This window comes from Vanessa cardui, chromosome 16 (assembly GCF_905220365.1).
Source record: "Vanessa cardui chromosome 16, ilVanCard2.1, whole genome shotgun sequence".
NCBI classification, from domain to species: Eukaryota; Metazoa; Arthropoda; class Insecta; order Lepidoptera; family Nymphalidae; genus Vanessa; species Vanessa cardui.
In genome coordinates this window covers 1-18721 of record NC_061138.1, presented here as the reverse complement: position 1 = coordinate 18721, position 18721 = coordinate 1, and the positions used below count along the sequence as shown (strand labels likewise).

At 39.4% G+C, this 18721-nt stretch overlaps 4 protein-coding genes and 1 pseudogene across 4 annotated transcripts; 2 read left to right on the top strand and 3 right to left on the bottom strand.

The window, feature by feature from the left end:
• Nucleotides 1-4158: 4158 nt before the first annotated feature.
• Nucleotides 4159-7880, bottom strand: LOC124536493 (reticulon-4-interacting protein 1, mitochondrial). The gene is made up of 7 exons (XM_047113049.1): nt 7757-7880; nt 7210-7400; nt 5513-5721; nt 5111-5308; nt 4926-5038; nt 4560-4851; nt 4159-4468 (listed from the first exon to the last, which is right to left on the bottom strand). Exons 2-7 carry the CDS (start codon nt 7385-7387, stop codon nt 4349-4351), a joined length of 1110 nt encoding a protein of 369 aa, XP_046969005.1. The 5' UTR covers nt 7388-7400; nt 7757-7880; the 3' UTR covers nt 4159-4348.
• Nucleotides 7881-9083: 1203 nt separating this feature from the next.
• LOC124536262 (tryptophan--tRNA ligase, mitochondrial) lies at nt 9084-11582 on the top strand. Its single transcript, XM_047112768.1, has 6 exons — nt 9084-9361; nt 9437-9637; nt 9721-9960; nt 10043-10187; nt 10333-10484; nt 11235-11582. Exons 1-6 carry the CDS (start codon nt 9251-9253, stop codon nt 11580-11582), a joined length of 1197 nt encoding a protein of 398 aa, XP_046968724.1. The 5' UTR covers nt 9084-9250.
• A 75-nt stretch (nt 11583-11657) lies between these two features.
• LOC124536263 lies at nt 11658-13420 on the bottom strand. Its single transcript, XM_047112769.1, has 3 exons — nt 12933-13420; nt 12535-12652; nt 11658-12041 (listed from the first exon to the last, which is right to left on the bottom strand). The coding sequence occupies exons 1-3, from the start codon at nt 13143-13145 to the stop codon at nt 11704-11706; spliced, it is 669 nt and encodes a 222-aa protein (XP_046968725.1). The 5' UTR covers nt 13146-13420; the 3' UTR covers nt 11658-11703.
• A 446-nt stretch (nt 13421-13866) lies between these two features.
• Nucleotides 13867-15980, top strand: LOC124536330 (serine/threonine-protein kinase MAK). The gene is made up of 6 exons (XM_047112855.1): nt 13867-14015; nt 14092-14941; nt 15018-15080; nt 15321-15428; nt 15519-15751; nt 15837-15980. The coding sequence occupies exons 2-6, from the start codon at nt 14103-14105 to the stop codon at nt 15896-15898; spliced, it is 1305 nt and encodes a 434-aa protein (XP_046968811.1). The 5' UTR covers nt 13867-14015; nt 14092-14102; the 3' UTR covers nt 15899-15980.
• Nucleotides 15981-17270: 1290 nt separating this feature from the next.
• On the bottom strand, nt 17271-18465 carry LOC124536421 (annotated as a pseudogene).
• Nucleotides 18466-18721: the final 256 nt, after the last annotated feature.

Genomic DNA, 18721 nt, shown 5'->3' with positions numbered 1-18721 from the left:
AGTTCCAGTTCAGTTCCGATCCAAATAAAATGACTAGGCTCAGTTTAATTATAGAGTAGGTGCAAAGCGGTTGTTAAGAGGTTGGTTTGTATTTTCTTAGGGCCTGCAGTGGAGTGTCTGTAACACTCCAATCGACGACTACCTTTATCTAGATTTCAAAAGTCTTTTACACTTCTTGATATTTTTCATGGGACGTCGCATAATACTTAGTATGCAAATATATAAACAAAGATAATAATAATATAAACAATAGGTAATGTGATATATAATTATTGTAATGCTTAACGGCATTATCTGCATTGATAACATATTCCGAATATAAAAAGTAGGTTATAATTGAAATGTAAATTATTCCGAACGAAATAACAATTACAACGAAACTGTAATGATTATTTTAATTACAAAAGTCGCTTCCAGTGTGTCGTATCGATTCGGTAGCTGTTGTTTAGCGCGTGTTTTCGTCTCTGGCGTTTCGGTAAGGTCGTGGCAATGTCAAATTTATCCATTTAACCTAACGAACCAACGACTCTCTTGTCAAATCTCTTTCTTTGATGAATGTCGCAACCACTTCATAATATTTACGGGCTTTTTTTAGAATAATCGTGAAAAATACTTGATTTTGATAACGACTGCTCGGCGGTCAAGTTTCGCTAATGACAGTAGCTGGGACCTTATTCAGCACGCTACTCTGGCGCGGCTTGCGTCTCGAGATGAATTCCAAGCACGACTGATGCACATACAGACTCAGTGGTGCTGGTGTGTACTTGAAACTGCGATCTTCGATCGATATCCTCTGGGTCATCTCGGATCTCATATGTAATAATATAAGCGCTTTGATAGCATAAAATATGTTATTTAGATAACAGTATGAATGACCTCGACCTCGACCTCGACCGGACCACTGTCACTTGATGTTAGGAAAATGATTTCGCCAACTTTTAATTTTGCACGTTTCTTGTTTTTAATACCTATCAATATTGTAATTGTATTCATGTTAAATAATTATGTAGATACGTCTTCGTTCATACTTCACGTCAAATGTTAATCGTCGCAGTTAAACGACCGTCGATGATGCTAATTTGTCTTTTTGGTGCGACTCGTGTGCGGCGACGGCTCGGGCCTCTATGTGGCCAAAACTAAACGAATCTTAGTTATTGCGGAACGAATATAACGTGGTTCGATTGTTAATTTGTTTGATATGTTTTGTTTGTACTTCGAATACTCACCCATTCATTTCGTTGATATCTAAATAAAAAATCCAAATCAAAATATTTAGGCTTGCAAAAGCCTACTCTATTCAAGTAGGCTCTTACAAGCGCTTTTGAATCGTTACAATAACACATCTGCAGACCATTTTATGCTTGGATCTGCTCGTGGCTCGGCGTAACTCTCCTCACATAACGTTACGTCTTTTCGTGATGGAAGAAGTGCTGTCAGATCTCCTACTGAGTCTGATTGGGGAACTATTGACCCAGCCAGGCCAGCGCGTCCTAACATGTAAAACTCCTCGCTCCGTGATGGGAGATCATGACAAAACCACATATCACGGAGCGAGAGATGAGGATGGCTCTCGATCTTTTAAGGGCGTGAAACACCGCATCGAACTTAGATAGGGTTCCATGTGTTATTTAAAATACCTAGATGGTTTTGATTTAGACGGTCTCGAGAGATTTTTTTCTACTTTATTTAAGTACCTTCCTTAGTATTCACTACAAATGATCTATGTATAGGTAAGATTATTAAAATGTTTTCTGTATCGTCATTGTGGTTAAATTATCCTTATATTGTCGGCATAAAGTCTTTCTTTATTTGCAACGGACATCGGTTCAGGATATTTACTGAGCTCTACGAGTATTATACACTTCAAATGTTAAAGAGGATTTTAATTGTTTGCATAAATGGATTTAAAAATGTTACACAGTTCTAATGAGTATGTCACTACGAATAATGTACGTATGTATTTAAATAAACTTTAGTACGAGTTAACACGTTTTTTAACATGCGATTCGTAATAACAAAAGTCCGTTTATAACAGACCGGCGGTTACGTACGTGCGATCAGTATTACGAACGACAATAATGACAATTACGCTGTATTTGTGAATCTGTTCTGTTTGTATGTTATGTAATGCATTGTTTACTGACAACTTCTTTATACGAAGTTGATATAATCTGACATTGGCAACTATACGTCGTGAGACGTGAACAGCGCGTATGTATGTGTGTATGTAACGTCCAGTTTTTTATCTGAAGATAGAAGATCGTTTGTATAGATTATTAAGTAGAAATGCACCAGTACAGTACGCAGATAGTGTTTCGTATGACATGATAAATATAAAATGAGTCATAAGGTAGGGAGAGGCAGTCCCGGTTATCGACAGTCTCGAGAAAAAATACTGTCGTCATCCAGATATAAGTCTACTAGCTGTTGCCCGCGGCTTTGCTCGCGTCAAAAGTGGTTGTAAGTAACTTAATAGACTAATTTAATATATTGCGTTGGTTTAAGACTTCTTTGTAAAGAACACTTGTGGTTCACTCATGACCATGCAGTCCATTTTAAAGATTTGACCTTGTGTTTTGTTAATTGAATTAAGCGCGAACTGTTCCCTTTTGAACTTAAAATAAATATTACACTATTTCTCATCTATCCATCCATCATCAAGTGATAACTGTAGCCCCTATGACATTCCGATGGAGTGCCGTAACTATTAGTCTGGTGCCATTGCCGTTTGAGGTCATAAATCATTCAGTAATATTATTGGCACAACAATCTTCTAACTTAAAAATTACGTATCTTAAGATTAGTCTTAAGAATAGAATTTAATTTCGTATATAGGTTAGCCTATATACGAAATTAAACTATTTCAACACTTAGGGGCAGAATACTCAAAAACGCTTATATAAATAAATAAATAATAATAAATAAATATGAGACAACATCACATACATTACTCTGATCCCAATGTAAGTAGCTGAAGCACTTGTGTTATGGAAATCAGAAGTAACGACGGTACCACTCTACCCATTTCTAACCAACAACAACAAAAACAACAACAGCTTGTAAACTTCTAACTGCTGAGCTAAGGCCTTTTGAGGAGAAGATTTGGAACATATTCCACTGCGCTGATTAGAAATTATAAAAGTTAGAGCACGTGCAAGATGAACCGATGATTGCGGGTTCAAACCCAGGCTAGCACCACTGAATATTTATAAGCTTAATATGTGTTTACAATTCGTCTCGTGCTCGGCGGTGAAGGAAAATAGAGGAAGAGGAAACCTGCATGTGTCTAATTTCATCGAAATTCTGACACATGTCAATTCCACCCGCATTGGAACAGCGTGGTAGAATATGTTCCAAACCCTCTCCACAATGGAAGAGGAGGCCTTATCCCAGGAGTGGGAAATTTACAGGCAGGAATGTTACTTTACTTTACTTCACATGCAGATTTCCTCAGGTCGCGCGGGGTAACCGCCGAGCACGTGATGGGCAAACAAAAAGTAAGCACAATAAAATTCAAAATTGCTTTTTCCAGGTTGGAATCCGCAATCCTTGGTTTCTAAGTTATTTTTTAGTTAAGATTCACATGTTCTTAGCTACCCATTGGTTATCCCTCTCTAACTTATTACTAAATAGCCCATAATTTATATGTCGCAGCCAACTGGATAAATTAGCCAACCCATTAGTAACTTTACTAATGGGTTGGTTACCACTACCAAACGGTGCTTACATACGCGCGGTACATGTAACGCAACAAGTCTATTCGTCTGCTCGTGTCGGTCGGTCGGTCGATCATGGGTAATTCGTATATCGGAGTTGTCAACTAATTTCGAACATTAAACATTAGATAGTGTTGTATAGGAACAACAACAATCTAGAGCTTTTGCTCTATCAGCAATAGTTTCCAAAGCGCATGCGACGGAAGACATTTTAGGGCACTCGTTTACGGCTCGAGTTACGTTGCTTGAGTTTTAATGAGGATCCCTAATATTTTCGAGCAATAAATATAGCCTAAGTTACTCAGGGGTAATGTATCTTTCCAATGGTACAGGCTTTTTGAATTCGTCACAGTGTTTTTTCAGTTTAATCACTATATACACACACAAAAAAATGCAAAATTTTCCTCTTTATAATAATACCATGGATGAGTCAAACACAATCACATTTTCATGTCTCGTTTAATGCAAGAAATTCATCACATCACAATCATTCCTCGCCGCGCACTGCACGACGCGCGGCAACCTAACGTTACACTGTATGCTCACAAATATTCTAAAGAGTTCGACGATCGGCAGCGGCGGTCAGGGCGCGTCAGGGCGCGTCAGGGCGCGTCAGGGCGCGTCAGGGCGCGTCAGGGCGCGGCGGCGGCGAAGTCGAGCACGAGCTTGCCGCGCGCCGCGCCCGCGCCCGCGCGCTCGTACGCCGCGCCGCCCTCCCACCACGGGAACGAGCGCTCCACCTGCACTGTAAACTGCGCACCATCGACCGGCGTTGTAATTACACTTGCAGATATTCTTATAGGAATACTATGTTGGTACCCCTTAAAAAAAGGAAAAACGAACCTTCCCCCTTTCCGCCAGTCTCCTCAGCATCTCGATGTCCTCGGCGGAGGGCATGAAGTAGGCCCATCGCACGTGCGGCGGACAGGGCCCGGTCGGCGCCGGCCCGGTTCGAGCCGCTCCCGCGCACTGGCTCGCCAGCGAGCCCGCCGCTCGCAGCGTGCCGGCCAGCACGCCGTGCGCGTCCGTCTCGCGCAGCAGCGGCGAGCTCAGCGTGACATAGCGAGAGAACCGCCAGCGCCGAGCACCCGCCTCGGCGCCGCCCAGTCCCGCGCAGTCCAGGATCACCTCGTACCTGCCGGATGGTCGGATACGACATTCGTCGGCCCCCGAGAGCGATATCTTCGCCCCGCAGACGAGGTGACTCACGGGCCGGACTCCTCCAGCAGACGATCGTAGTCCGGTGAATTCCTGTCCAATGCGGCCACCGCGCCGAGCTCCGTGGCTCTCGCGCGGAGATCATCGGAGCATCCTACGACGACCTGCATCGAGAAGTGTCGCTGTATGACTTGGTCGACTACAACAAAGTGTGTGAGAAGGTTCGAGGCGCCGACCTGCGCGCCGCCGCAGACGAGCAGCTGCAGCGCCGCGTGGCCGACGCCGCCGAGGCCGAGCAGCAGCGCGCGCGGCGGGCGGCGGGCGGGGCGGGCGGGCGCCACGCCGCCCGCGCGCAGCGCCGCGCACGCCGTCAGCGCCGCGTACAGCGCGCCGCCGGCCTGCGAGTCGCTCAGGCTGCGCGGCGCCGGACCTATCTGGCGATTGAATATACGTGATGAAGCTTGCGAGCCCAAACCGTAGTGGCAACCGTTACATGTCCGGGTACCAAACGTCATGGCGTGTACGTTGTGTCGCAAGCCGGCTGCGGTTGGTACCGCGGTTCGTTGTAATGGTTCGATACCATGGCACTCACGTAAGAGATCCAGCCTAGTGACGAGTAACCGGCATAATATACGCACCCAGCGGTTCTTGACGAGCACGTACTGGGCGTGGGCCCCCTGCCAGTGCGGCGGCACCACTCCCCACACGCGCTCGCCCGGCCGGAGCGCCGTCGCTGCGCCGGCGAGCTCCACTTCTCCCACGAAGTCGCGTCCCAGCACGAGAGGAAACTCAACGTCGGATCCCTCCAGTTTCCGTAGAGTGTTCAACACGCGAGCACCGTAACCTCCTATTTTACGGTAAAATAGTGTCAACATATTGTCACACTCTGGATGTAAGATATGAGGGGGTTACTAATAACGAATACTTGAAGTATTGAAATTGATTAATTTTGATTTTGATTTTCAAGAATAGAGCTTATTGATTTCTTAAACGCCGGCAACACACCTGCAAGCGCCGCGGCGTTGCAGATATCCGGATAGGCGGCGGTGGTCGCTTTTCATCAGATGAATCTCCTGTCCGTTTGACACCTACATCATAAAAAATAAGCACGACTTACGGAACGAACATCATCATAGAAAAGTAAAGGCCACACACACCAAAAGAGTATAATTTCATTAAATGTTGGTTAGGAGCGTGGTAGACAATTTATAATCAATTTAAAAAAAAGAAAAAACTTGCTTATTGACTGTCCAAAATTTAGCAATTGCTTGGAAATAAACACATCGGACCAGAAGAGCGACATAAAATCGCCGTGATACTTTCTTCCGGTCAAAGGGTCATCACCGGAGAAGTACTCTTCTAAACATTTATTAATTTCGCGATATCCTTTATAAAAAAAAGCGTTTCAAAGCGATTCACGTTGATGATGAACATCACAAAAAGAAGTTAATGTAATACATCTTGTCCATTACTGTTTAACACTAAGATTTTAAGTGTACATTTCACTTAAAATCTTAGAGGAGTGTGCCAGTGTAAACAGACACAAGGGACTTAACATCTCAGTTCCCCAGATTGGTCTCACTTTTGTTATGTAAAAAAAGGTTCACATTTAATTTGGGATCAATGTTTATAGGCAGTGCTGGTCACTTCTCGCTCTTTTGTCAATATATCACAAAACAAAACTAATACATGTCTCAGAGAGTAAATTGCTCATGTGGTCATGTATTGAAAAAAATAAATTATTTTATAAAATAAAGAAGTATGACCAGCAAACAATACTAACTCATAATTTTACCTAAAATATATTGCAAGCCATTTAAATAAATGGGAAAGAAGATATATAACCAAGACTACATCACAATGTTACGGTGACGGAGCTTCCTGACCAGCATATGACATCACGCACATACAATTCAGGTTAAAGAACCAATTGCTTAACATAAATCACAAAATATCCCTAAATCACATCAGTTATTGAATTGACTACCTTGACTGAGATCACCCCTAGATGCACCATTTTCTTTTGATTTGAATGAAGATAATATATCTTTAACACTGTTTTATTACATTAATAGTAATAATCAAACCTATGTGTTTATATATATATATTATTTATATTATATGTTTAATACAGTAGCAACACCTCAATCTAAAGTAATACAAATAAAGTCAATAGGATGAAATCAAAAATATGATTTGTGACTCTTCCACTTTTGCAATCCACTTTAATTTTCAAGTGTTCCTATTTTTTTTCTACACGCACTAATTTGGCTATGCTATGAAACACACTTGGCAAGATCTAGTTTAGAGTAGGTCTTGACATAGAATAATTTACCAATCATGCCGAGGTCGAGAGGATTGAGTGAAGCGGCTCGCACGCGCACGAGCACGTCGTCGGGCGCGCGGAGCGCCGGCACGCGCGCCTGCTCCAACCGCAACTCGCCGGAGCCATAGGCGTGCACGCGCCAGGCCTGCATGCGGCCGGCGTGAAGCCCGCGGCCCCACCCAGACATTTCTTAGTGTAATCTGTAAAAAACGACACAATAACTTATTACTCAATTAGTTGTTGTTCAAATGATTCATTGCTTAAAATTACCTTGTTAGGAGCCAAGTGTCGGTACGGACTTAAAAGAAGTTTATTTATTTATTCATTCTTTATTGCACCCTTCTATACAAAAGTTGCATGAGGTGCAGCGCCTGTTGCACCTCATTAATTTATTATTTAAGTAAATTATTAATATCGTCAAATTATTTTTCAATAAAAGGAAATGAAATAATATTTGTAACCTAAATTATAATAAAATCATGTTATAGTCAGTTGTAATATAAATATAATAATCAAATTCTACTATGGTATATTAGGTAGAACTAGAATTACTTACACCTCTAATGTATTATTTACCACTAAATTAAATATAAATTCGGTTATAATTTCTAAAATATAAATACTCTACAATTGCGATTGTTAATCGACAAATTTTGACATTTAAACAGCTGATTGTCATCTGTGTGTATGTGTGTAAATAGGGAAGATCCGATATTTTTATTTTTGTTTCTTTTAAAGAACTCCATATAGGATAGACCACAAGTATATTAAAAATCCAATACCCTCTAGTAAAAAAATGAGGTTTCAAAATGTCATTTCCAATTTTCGCGCGAAAACGGATGTATATTTCGTAAGACGTCATTCCTGTCTTTTACTAGCCCATTGATCGTACTTGTCCTCACTGGCTTTCATACTTATGCATTTTTTCTCAACCTTGAGATACTTTTTATGTAAAAATTTAAAACGGACTATTCGATACTCCGAAAAAGGACGAACAGACCGCTGACGTATGTTTTGTGTCAATGTGTTCATCTACTTCAACAAAGTTATCAAATAAATGGTTTTTAAGTGCACCTTTTGACACAAAACTGAGGAAAAGGTGGTTTCAAGCTGAAAAGAGGAATCTGGAGTATAATTTTTTAACATTTTAATAGCAAAATGTGCATAAATATTATATTTGCATGTTGCAAATAGTTGTTAATGCAATTTAAATACATCAATTATTGAAATTAAGATCTGAAAGTTTTCAAACTATTTCATCATCTTCATCATCATGATCAGCGTGTTTAGTGGTAGTTCGCTACTGGTCATAGACCTCCCTCAAGGTGCGCTACTGAGCCCGACCTTCGGCCCTTTTCATTCACGTTCTACCAGCCAACTTCTGTACATAATATCATCATCTTGACACCCCCTGCCCTGCCCTGCTTTTCCCGTGGTCACCACCATGGCCACCATAACCAGAAGTAGTACGGCCACCGTGAACTGGGGACCGTGGGTACTTCGGAATTATCATAGAAGGAGTAATGCCTATGATAAGTCACACTATTTATTGAAAAAATATTTAATATATTTCCATATACACTTTTTGGAGACTTGTTAAATTTATAATAAAAAGCCGTCAAACATTATTCAACACCAGATTGTGGTTTGGCACATGTTCAATATTTTATACACTTAATTATTTTATTAAATACATAAAATAGGTACAGTACAAATTAAAGACTTACTTACCAATCTACTACTAGCTCATTAACTTTAAGAGATAAATAATTAACTTATACATATATAAATGTATTAAAAGGCACTTTTATTATGTGTTCAACTTATTTACTTATATAATACATTTCCTAAGTTTTGTATTGGCAACAAACCAAATTATCTGTCATTTGTCAATTAATTCGATAAAGTCAGATAATATATAGGTAATACAGTTAATACAATAATATTAATCAAACAGATATTGATTGATGAAGATGTATAAAAAATAATATTGAATTCAGAAAACTAATAAATAAAAAATAAATTATATACATTCGTATATATATTGAAAATGGTTATGTTTAAAAATACACTAGCACTCGCGAAATACGGGTTTGTGTATTGTAAAAGACGTTTAAAATTGGAATTTCGTGGTTTATCTAATATAAGTTATCAAGTTAAGGTTAGTTACTAACGTAATGTTTCATTAACAACATATTTTTGAAGTCAGCTAATTTTGAAATACGGTGTTTTTTAGGACCATGAAGGTACTAAAATAGGTACTAAGGAAATAAATTCAGAAGTTTGGAACCGGCGAGTCGTATCGGGACTGCAGCCGACGGGAGCCTTACATGTCGGGAATTACTTCGGGGCTGTGCGTCGCTGTGTCCGTCTGCAGGATCAAGGAGATGATCTAATGTTATTCATTGCTGATCTTCACGCGCATACAACTCCTCAGGTATAATTAAGATAAGAAAGTATTTGTTTATTATCATGTTTTTTTTAATAATTGCAATTTTAAAATTCTTATCTGTCACTTAGGATCCTGCTAAAATTCAAGAAAACTCCCTAGATCTCGCTGCATTCTTGCTAGCCAGCGGAGTAGATCCTGAAAGAACTGTTCTATTTGCACAATCGGCTGTGCCTCGGCATGCAGAGCTGTGTTGGCTGCTGGCATGTCTTGCTACACATGCTCGTCTTGCTCACTTGCCACAGTTTAAAGAGAAATCTGCTAATATGAAAGAAGTTCCAATTGGCTTGATGCTCTATCCTGTCCTTCAGGTCCTGTAATTCAGATTTACTTGATTTATAAAAAGGCTCAAGTGGTATGAAAAAAATGCTTATTTCATGTAACATGTTGCAGGCAGCAGATGTGTTGGTTTATCGTGGCACTCATGTCCCTGTGGGGGTGGATCAGGTACAGCATCTGCAGGTGGCCTCACAGCTTGTGCGTACCTTTCACCACCGCTTCGGGAAACTTTTCCCGACACCACGACCCATCCTTCCAGGTAATATAATATTTTGACTGCATATTTGCCATTAATAGAAAATTAACTAGATAAGATATTAAAATTATAACAATTTGTAGTTATTTTGCATAGTGTGAAAGTAGTGGCTGGTGACACATTTGTACATTAACTTAATCTTGTACAGATGATGGAAGTGATCGAGTCAGAAGTCTGCGTGATCCCATCAAGAAAATGTCTAAATCTGATTCAGACCCAAAATCTAGAATATTACTAAGTGATTCTGATGAAGTTATTAAATTAAAAATAAAGAAAGCTGTCACAGACTTCACACCACAGGTCAGTTATATGATTATATATCATAATAACACATAATTTTAAGAACAGCACAGTAGATTACATTCTTGTATATGCAATAGGCTATTTGACAATGCGAAAAATAAATTGTGAATTATTGTAATCAGTGTAGATTATGAGTTATATTAAAATACAGCAAAGTGACGTCACTGATCCCATTACGGCGCCATATTGTCCAAGTAGCGTTTTCGCGCGTTATTTAAATGTGGAATTTTTAATATGATATTTTTCGGCAAATAAGTACTAGAAATAAAAAAATCAACTTTTACTGGGTTCCATAACCTCTACTAAATAATATAAAATGGATTTTAAAAACCAGTCAAATAGCCTATTGTTGGACCACTAGTAAAACTTGATCATCTATCAAATGTTATTAAATGTATGTTACACATGATAGAGAACAAATTTTATTATTAAAATTAAAATCAAAAAATATTCTTAGATGAATAATCTAATTTTTTGTATTAGAATAATTGAGACATATTTGATAAAACATTTGTGTTATGAAGTTAATTAATTTTTCTTTCATTACTGTAATTTTAATGATCTTAATTTTTGGCCCGCAATCATAAGAATACACACTCATTATCTTTTATTCATCATTAATTCAATTTCATTTCATTCATCTTCATTAATTCTGTATTAGAAATTTGTGGTAAAATGTTTAAAATGTGTCCATATAATTTTATTTTAACGTTGAATTACGAAATAGTTAAATGATTTTACATACAGGTAACATACGACCCCGATACACGACCGGGTGTCTCTAACCTCGTGACGCTGCATTGCCTTGCCGCCGACAAGTTGATCGAGGAGGCCGTGGAGGAGGCAGATGGTCTTACTACTGCTCAGTACAAGAGAGTGGTAGGTGATGCCCTGTGCGAGGCGCTGGCGCCGATACGGGAGCGTGCCCGGCAGCTGCGAGCGCGGCCTGACTCACTACGTGATGTATTACGGCACGGCGCGGCAAGAGCTCGCGTGCGCGCTGACCTTGTGTATGCAGATGTTGCCGACAGATTAGGCCTGACACCCATCGCTTCTGAACCCCGTATTCACACTCACGCTTTACGCCTACCGTAATCAAGTTGATGAGTCTGTTACATCAGCGTGTCATTAAGATTGTGTAACGGGGTACATTAATAAAAACTGCACAGATATTTGTTAAATAGCTATATTGATGTCGATTGAGTAGCTACATAGATCACAGTCGATGATGGTGGTGCTGCATGGCAAGCGCGTGATCGGGTGCGGGAGGTGCGTGCGGGGCGTGGGGGGGCGCGTGTGTAGGCGCGACCGGCGCAGTACGCTCGCGCAATAGCACGACGAGATCGCGCAGCAGTTCCACGGCCTGCGCCACGGCCTCGGCTTGCTTCTCGGCTGCGAGCGCGCTGCGCATGGCCGCCTCGGCCAGCAACTCCTCGGTAGCGAGACGCGGCGCGTCTGCTGCGCCAGCACCGGATCCCTCCGAGTACATGTCCTCGTCCAGTGCCGGCTTGCGCTCCTCGTCCGAGTGACTACCGCCGCGAGTCCCTGCACCAGCTGTTAAACCATTTCTTATGTCATGTTTGTTTAAAAATTTAATTAATAAATACTGTAAATATAGTGAGGAAATAAAAAAAGGTAATTTATTTACTACAGATAAATACTTGTTTCTTTTTAGTTAATAATATATTGATCTAGTTCTATCAGGAACCCTATCTATTTATGCAATTGAAAAATCCAGTGGGACAGCACACTAGTGACCATGACCTAAGGCATTATAAATTAACCCTTTTCTATCAAGGTAGATAATAGTGTATTATATTTATTTTTCTGTATAATTAAAGTTTAGTAAAGGAAAGATTTTAAAAACTTCAAAAAAATTGTTCTAAAATAATTTACTCTATTTCTTTTTATTAGCTGTATTTTCTCATTACAACTACAATCACATGATTGATAGCCAGGCCAGGGTATTCTCAAATAGTATAGCTCTGGGAAAAAAGAATATTGTCTTGACAAATAAAAGACAAGTTTACAGACAAAAAATACTAACAGTCACTTGATTTAGTACCAAGAAGATTCTGTAAGCGTTCTTCAACACTGGATAAATCACCAAGAGCTCCTCCCGCAGCTGACTTCTTACGTGCTTTATATTTTATGTCTGCCCAAAACTGAAATGTGCCATTGAATAAAAATAAAACTTTTATTTTTTATACTAGTATTTTGTTAATATTAAGCATTTGTCAAGTCTCAAAAAAGCTGTGGTTGGTGCTTTCCTCAAATAATAAACAAAACAGAATCAAAGCTTTGCTAATAATTGAATAGCAGTTAAAATTATGTATGTGGTTTGTTTTGTTTTTTATAAATCCATAGTAATGATTAGAATACTTCTATAGTCAAACAAACCATATAACACAATCCAAGAAACGTCAACGTTTAAAGATCACTTACACGACACCACTTGTCAGGTGATTTTCGAGCTCCTCCCGACTCTTCAGCAGCCGCGTTAAGCCTTTCGGCTAGAAGTCGCCACAATTTACATGCGCTGAATCTGGAATATATGGATTGTTTTCCCGCCGCGAAGTCGCGGTGCTCTTCCATAAACGATAGAAGGAGATGCAGTTGCTCCGAGCTGACTCTGCATCTAGTTAACACGCCACTCATCTCTGTGATGCATATCGCGGTACTCTAAATTTTTTCTAGTGTTCCGTAACCAAATATTTAATTTCTTTTCGATATTCTGATGTAATTAAAAATACACAATAATGTGTATTTCTTTGTAGCATTAATATTATTTTAATAAATTTTAAATGAAGTACGATATATTAAGTTCAAAGTTAATGTTATCATGCTAATCTTGTGCAAATACAACACAATAATGGGAGTCGTCAGGAAGCACAAATATTTTGATTTGCAAGTTTAGCTAGCGAAGTAGCTCTTGTCACTTGTCAAATTTGTGTGTATTTTGTAATGACAATAGTTATTGACATGGATAGACTATAGAAATGTCAAATGTTACTCCTTGGGAATTTTATGATGTCTATGATAAATACCTAATATTAGGAGACTTAGGAGTTAGGACTATAATCTTGTTGTGTTAACAAGGCGTTATTAAACAACATTAGTTATTCATTATTTATTATTTTAAATGTAAAGACTGCATCAAATTGTGCGTTTAATTTGTGATTCTACACCATTTAATAACTAACGAAACAAAAAACATATTACTTTTATTTTTTTATAATAAATGACCAGTTTGTAATGCCTTATTTATGCAAAATATTGAACCATTTTTTTTTAGTGGTACTAAAGTGTGTAGTCGTGCCTTACTTTAGAGCTTCCATTATTTGGTAATGTATCACCATAGAAACAATGACTGCTTCGAATTTACAATAAAATACATATACATTGTTTTAGTTGTGTCTAATTAAAGTTATTTTAAAGTTGTATATTATAAACAGTGTACAATACACAAATGACAATAATATTATATGATCTTGTAAAGATTTCTTGAATATAGTCAGTCCGAGGGAGGTAAAAAATTCATATATCGCTTATTATCAAAAAGCTCTTCTGCTTTTTGTGATGAATGTAGACGAGTAATTTTTAGGGGCTGGTATAATGAATCGCTACGTGGTACTGCAACAGCTCGGCGATGGTACTTATGGTTCTGTCGCACTGGCGCAACGACGGGACACCGGTGAAAAAGTTGCTATAAAGAGAATGAAACGGAAATATTATTCTTGGGACGAAGCTATGAATCTTCGCGAGGTTAAATCGCTTAAGAAACTTAATCATGCAAATATTGTTAAATTACGCGAGGTTATCCGAGAAAACGACACTTTATATTTCGTGTTTGAATATATGCGTGGAAATCTTTATCAGTTGATACGAGACGCAGAGAGGCCGTTCGCGGAGCCAATTCTGCGTAATATATTGTACCAAGTGCTTCAAGGCCTAGCTCATATGCATCGACATGGCTTTTTCCATCGAGATCTCAAACCTGAGAATTTATTGTGCGTGGGACCAGAGTTGGTAAAAATAGCAGACTTAGGGCTAGCTCGTGAGGTGCGATCGAGACCACCTTATACTGACTATGTATCAACTAGATGGTATCGTGCACCTGAAGTTTTACTGCACGATACACATTACGGTGCTCCTATTGACTTATGGGCGGTCGGCTGCATTATGGCGGAATTGTATACTTGTCGCCCCTTGTTTCCCGGAAATTCCGAAATTGATCAACTGTATAAGATAAGCGCAATATTGGGGACACCATCACGAGAAGAATGGCCTGACGGTTACACGCTTGCAGAAACTTTACGCTTTCGTTTTCCAACGTGTGCAGGCGTGCCTCTGACACGCGTTGTGCCGACGGCTTCGCCTCCCGCAGTGGCTCTTCTCGCTGCCTTGTTGAGATATCCACCTCGAGATCGTCCGACAGCACCCCAAGCTCTCAGGTATACGTGATATTTGTAAGTATCAATAGTATAAAATAACAATGTTGACATTTCAATATTAATTACTTTCCATCAGATTCCCTTATTTTGCGGTTGGTGCCACGCTTGTTCTACCACCACCGGCATCAAGAACACGTCGGTTTGTAAATTTTCAAGACTAAGTACTATAAAGACCCACATTACAGGCACTGGTACAAAAAAAGTAGTGGCTTCTAGTATTTTTTCACTTCTGATTAATTAACAGCTTTTCAATTCTTTGTACTCTCTGATTTTGAACGTTTTTTTTCTGTTTGATTGAAATTATCTGTTAAAAATATAAATATACTATCGTGTTTTGAACATCCTACCCGTACTTATAATTTTAATTATTCCTATAAAGGAGCGGAATTCGCGCTGAGGCGGAAAACGCAGTTCCTCCGGTGATCAATTCCACGACACAACCGACGGTTCCAACGCCTTTACGAGATCGTTTTGCCGACATTCTAGGGTATCTTATTCCTATTAGTTAACAACATTTCAGACAGTAATAATTTAATTTACACAATTCTAAAGTGAGATTATCACTTTGATATGAAAGAGGTGAGGTGGTGCACTCGGCACGTCGTTCACGAGCCGGCGGAGGAGCAGCGCGCGGGCGCAGCGTGCTGGCTGCGCTGCACGCCGGCGGCGCGCCGAACGCTGGCGCCGCGCCCGACGACACGCGCTCGGGCGCGGGAGCGGCGGCCGCCTACCTCGGCACGTCGCGCTATGTGGCCGGTGCTAGGATTGATACCGCGCTTTTTCACCCACTCGCATTTCGCACCCATAGAGGTATCGATTTTATTCTCACATCATATTACAAGGTATTTGACATTATTCCTAGACGATAGCTTTAATACGATTAGAATGATTACAGAAACGACCGCGGTGGGCAGCGGAGCTGCAAGAGTGGATTGGGCGGCCAAATACCTGCGTTAGTGACGTTAGAAGCATTAGTTATTTAATGTACATAGCATGTACTAGGCGAAATTTAGTTTGTATGACACGACTACGATTAAAATAAAGATAATAAGTGCAAATAACGTATTATTTATTTATAATATAGTTTTTATACGTTGAATTAACTTATTAGGCCTATGAAATATACGAACCGAATGTGACGTTATTGCGTGCTGTGATTCTTTCGCGTTCTGTTGTTACATTGGCCATTCTACCCCGTTTCATATTATACACAAAGTCCAGTCCAATTTTTAAATACTGGCAGGTAGAAAATGTAAACTATAAATTGTTGAACAAGAATTCCTATTGGCTTTCTCCGCTATTTTGTAGAAAAAAAGAGGTAAGTCTTTGTTTTTTTTCGTGATAACTCGTCTCTCTATCTTAATGAAAAAATAAATTTATCCTTAATATGTACCTACTCTTTATGTTACTTTGGTTACGCACTACAATTAGGATCATTTGATTTTTTGTTGAATTGTTAGGATATCGATTGAAAATTAACTGATATACATTTGCTATCTTATAATACATATAAAAATTGAATTATTATGATGAAAGTTATCAGTGAAATATGTTAATCTTTCTCAGGAATTTTGGAACTTACTGGTACAAAAAACGGACGAACACTCAGTGCAACTGCAGTTCGCACCATACTGATTACGATTAGTTAGCACAGCGCCTGCGCCTTGGCGTTGGCGCTGTGAAGTGAAATCACTGATTAAAAAAATTGGTGTCTCAAATGATAACGAAGCGCAATTGCGAATCTGTATTTTAATAAGATCGATAGTTACGTTTATTCAAATCAGAAACATAGTTTGCGATAAAATAAGTTTTTGAAAACTTACTATAATCCTGAGCTGGATGCGAGTAGCCGGAGAAAGACCACAGTGGCGTGCACTGGGAGAGGCCTATGTCCAACAGTGGACAAAAATAGGCTGTTGATGACTATAATCCTAAAATATTGGTTTATTTTTTGAAGTTTTTGCAGTATATTCATTAAGGTCCACAAAGTTTAAAGTAATTAAACATATATATACCTCTTTATAAAAAGCTTAAATAATATAACTTGCATTTGTAAAAACAAGTCATATGATTTAACTTCCTTATTAAAATTAAATAATAAAACAATTCAATTAATTACTAAAAAAAAATGGGAATGAACTGAAATTTATTAAATAAGTTGAGATTCATCTCCATCAAATGATAGATCTCATAATAGAAATGATATATTTCACTGGTAACAAAAATTGCAAAAAGCTTAAAAAAAACAACTGTTTATATTTCATGCTTGTGCTTGTAAATGTGCAACTTTAATAATAAATGATTATAGAGAAGTGAATGAAAACTCCAATTAACAACTTTATCATTCTATATTATATTTATTATTTACATTTATCTTCATATAAAATCTGTGAGTTATTAACAAGGAGGGCAATGGGGTTGTTACTCATATTTGAGGTAGGGCTTGGCATCGGGTGGTGCAGTCGAGTGTGCCGAGTGAGCAGAGTGGGCAGAGTGTTGCCATGCATCTGGCGGCCAACTGTACACACGGGGAGCACCACCTTCCAGCAGACCCCCATCCTAGCAATTGTGATCGTGCCCCACGCTCACGTTTAGGTGATGCTGTTGAGATATTAACTGACACAACCTTTAATAATATGTCTTGTCCACAAAGTGACTGATGCCACTTCTGGGTCCAAAAATGTGACAAAACTGAATGCACGAACTGGTTTAGGTACAAACACATCTGTCACCTGACCAAATGCTCCAAAGGTACTCTCGCAAATCATCTGCCAGTGAGGCTTTCAGTGCATCGGCCAACACACTTCGGTGTGCTGCTGAGCCACCATCTTTACTGTTAGGGATGCGTACATCACACCAGCGGCCATCTATCATATGTCTGCGACCGAGGGCACGTAACTGTGCATCATAATCTGCAAACTTTATGAAACCAAATCCTTTGGATAAGCCGGTTTTAGCGTCACGTTTCACTTGAACCATGAGAAGTTCACCAAATGCAGCGAAGTAGTCACGGACAGCCTCCTCACCAGTCTTCCAAGGTAATCCAAGAACAATTAGATCTGAGCAGCGCGGCCGTGGAGTGGGTGTCGGGGCATCGGTTCTCGGAAAAGCACAGAAATAATTGTGAGCTGCCCAGCCTTCAGCAGGGGGGAGGACTCTATCGTCTGCCAGGCGAAGGCCGCGTAATCTTCCACCAGCTCGGTATTTAAGACCACTAGCTCCTGCAAACTGAGCCGATATCGTACTCAACAGTAACGAGCCGTCTTCTTCAGTAGGCAGCTCAATGGGCTCGTCTTGCTCGCCCTCGCTCACTACCACGTACTCTATCGACATCGCGCTCACCTAAACTCACCGACCTTCATACACACCATCATTGTTTACATTATCAAACGTTAGGAGACAATAGTCTTCCTGAAAAAATGGTTTTGCGTTTTCTGTGTAAAATTTACTTATTTTGTATCTCTGACTTGTGATAGTATTTAGTATTTGAATGACGTTTGACGTATGACGTGACCGTGACGTTTTTCCTAGCGATAAAAATAGTTTTACTTTATAAAAATATACATCCAACAATTATGCTTATGAACTTAGATACACAGCCGATAAATATATTTGTGCTGCATTTTGTTATACTTAAATTATAAAAGTTGATAAAAATGTAATAAATAATTTAATATTAAATTAACATCAGGAGCACCGTTAGCTAGATTATAGAATTAAAAAAACAACAAAAGATATATACATAAAAAATAATCTATGTTACGACCGATGGGTCCAACA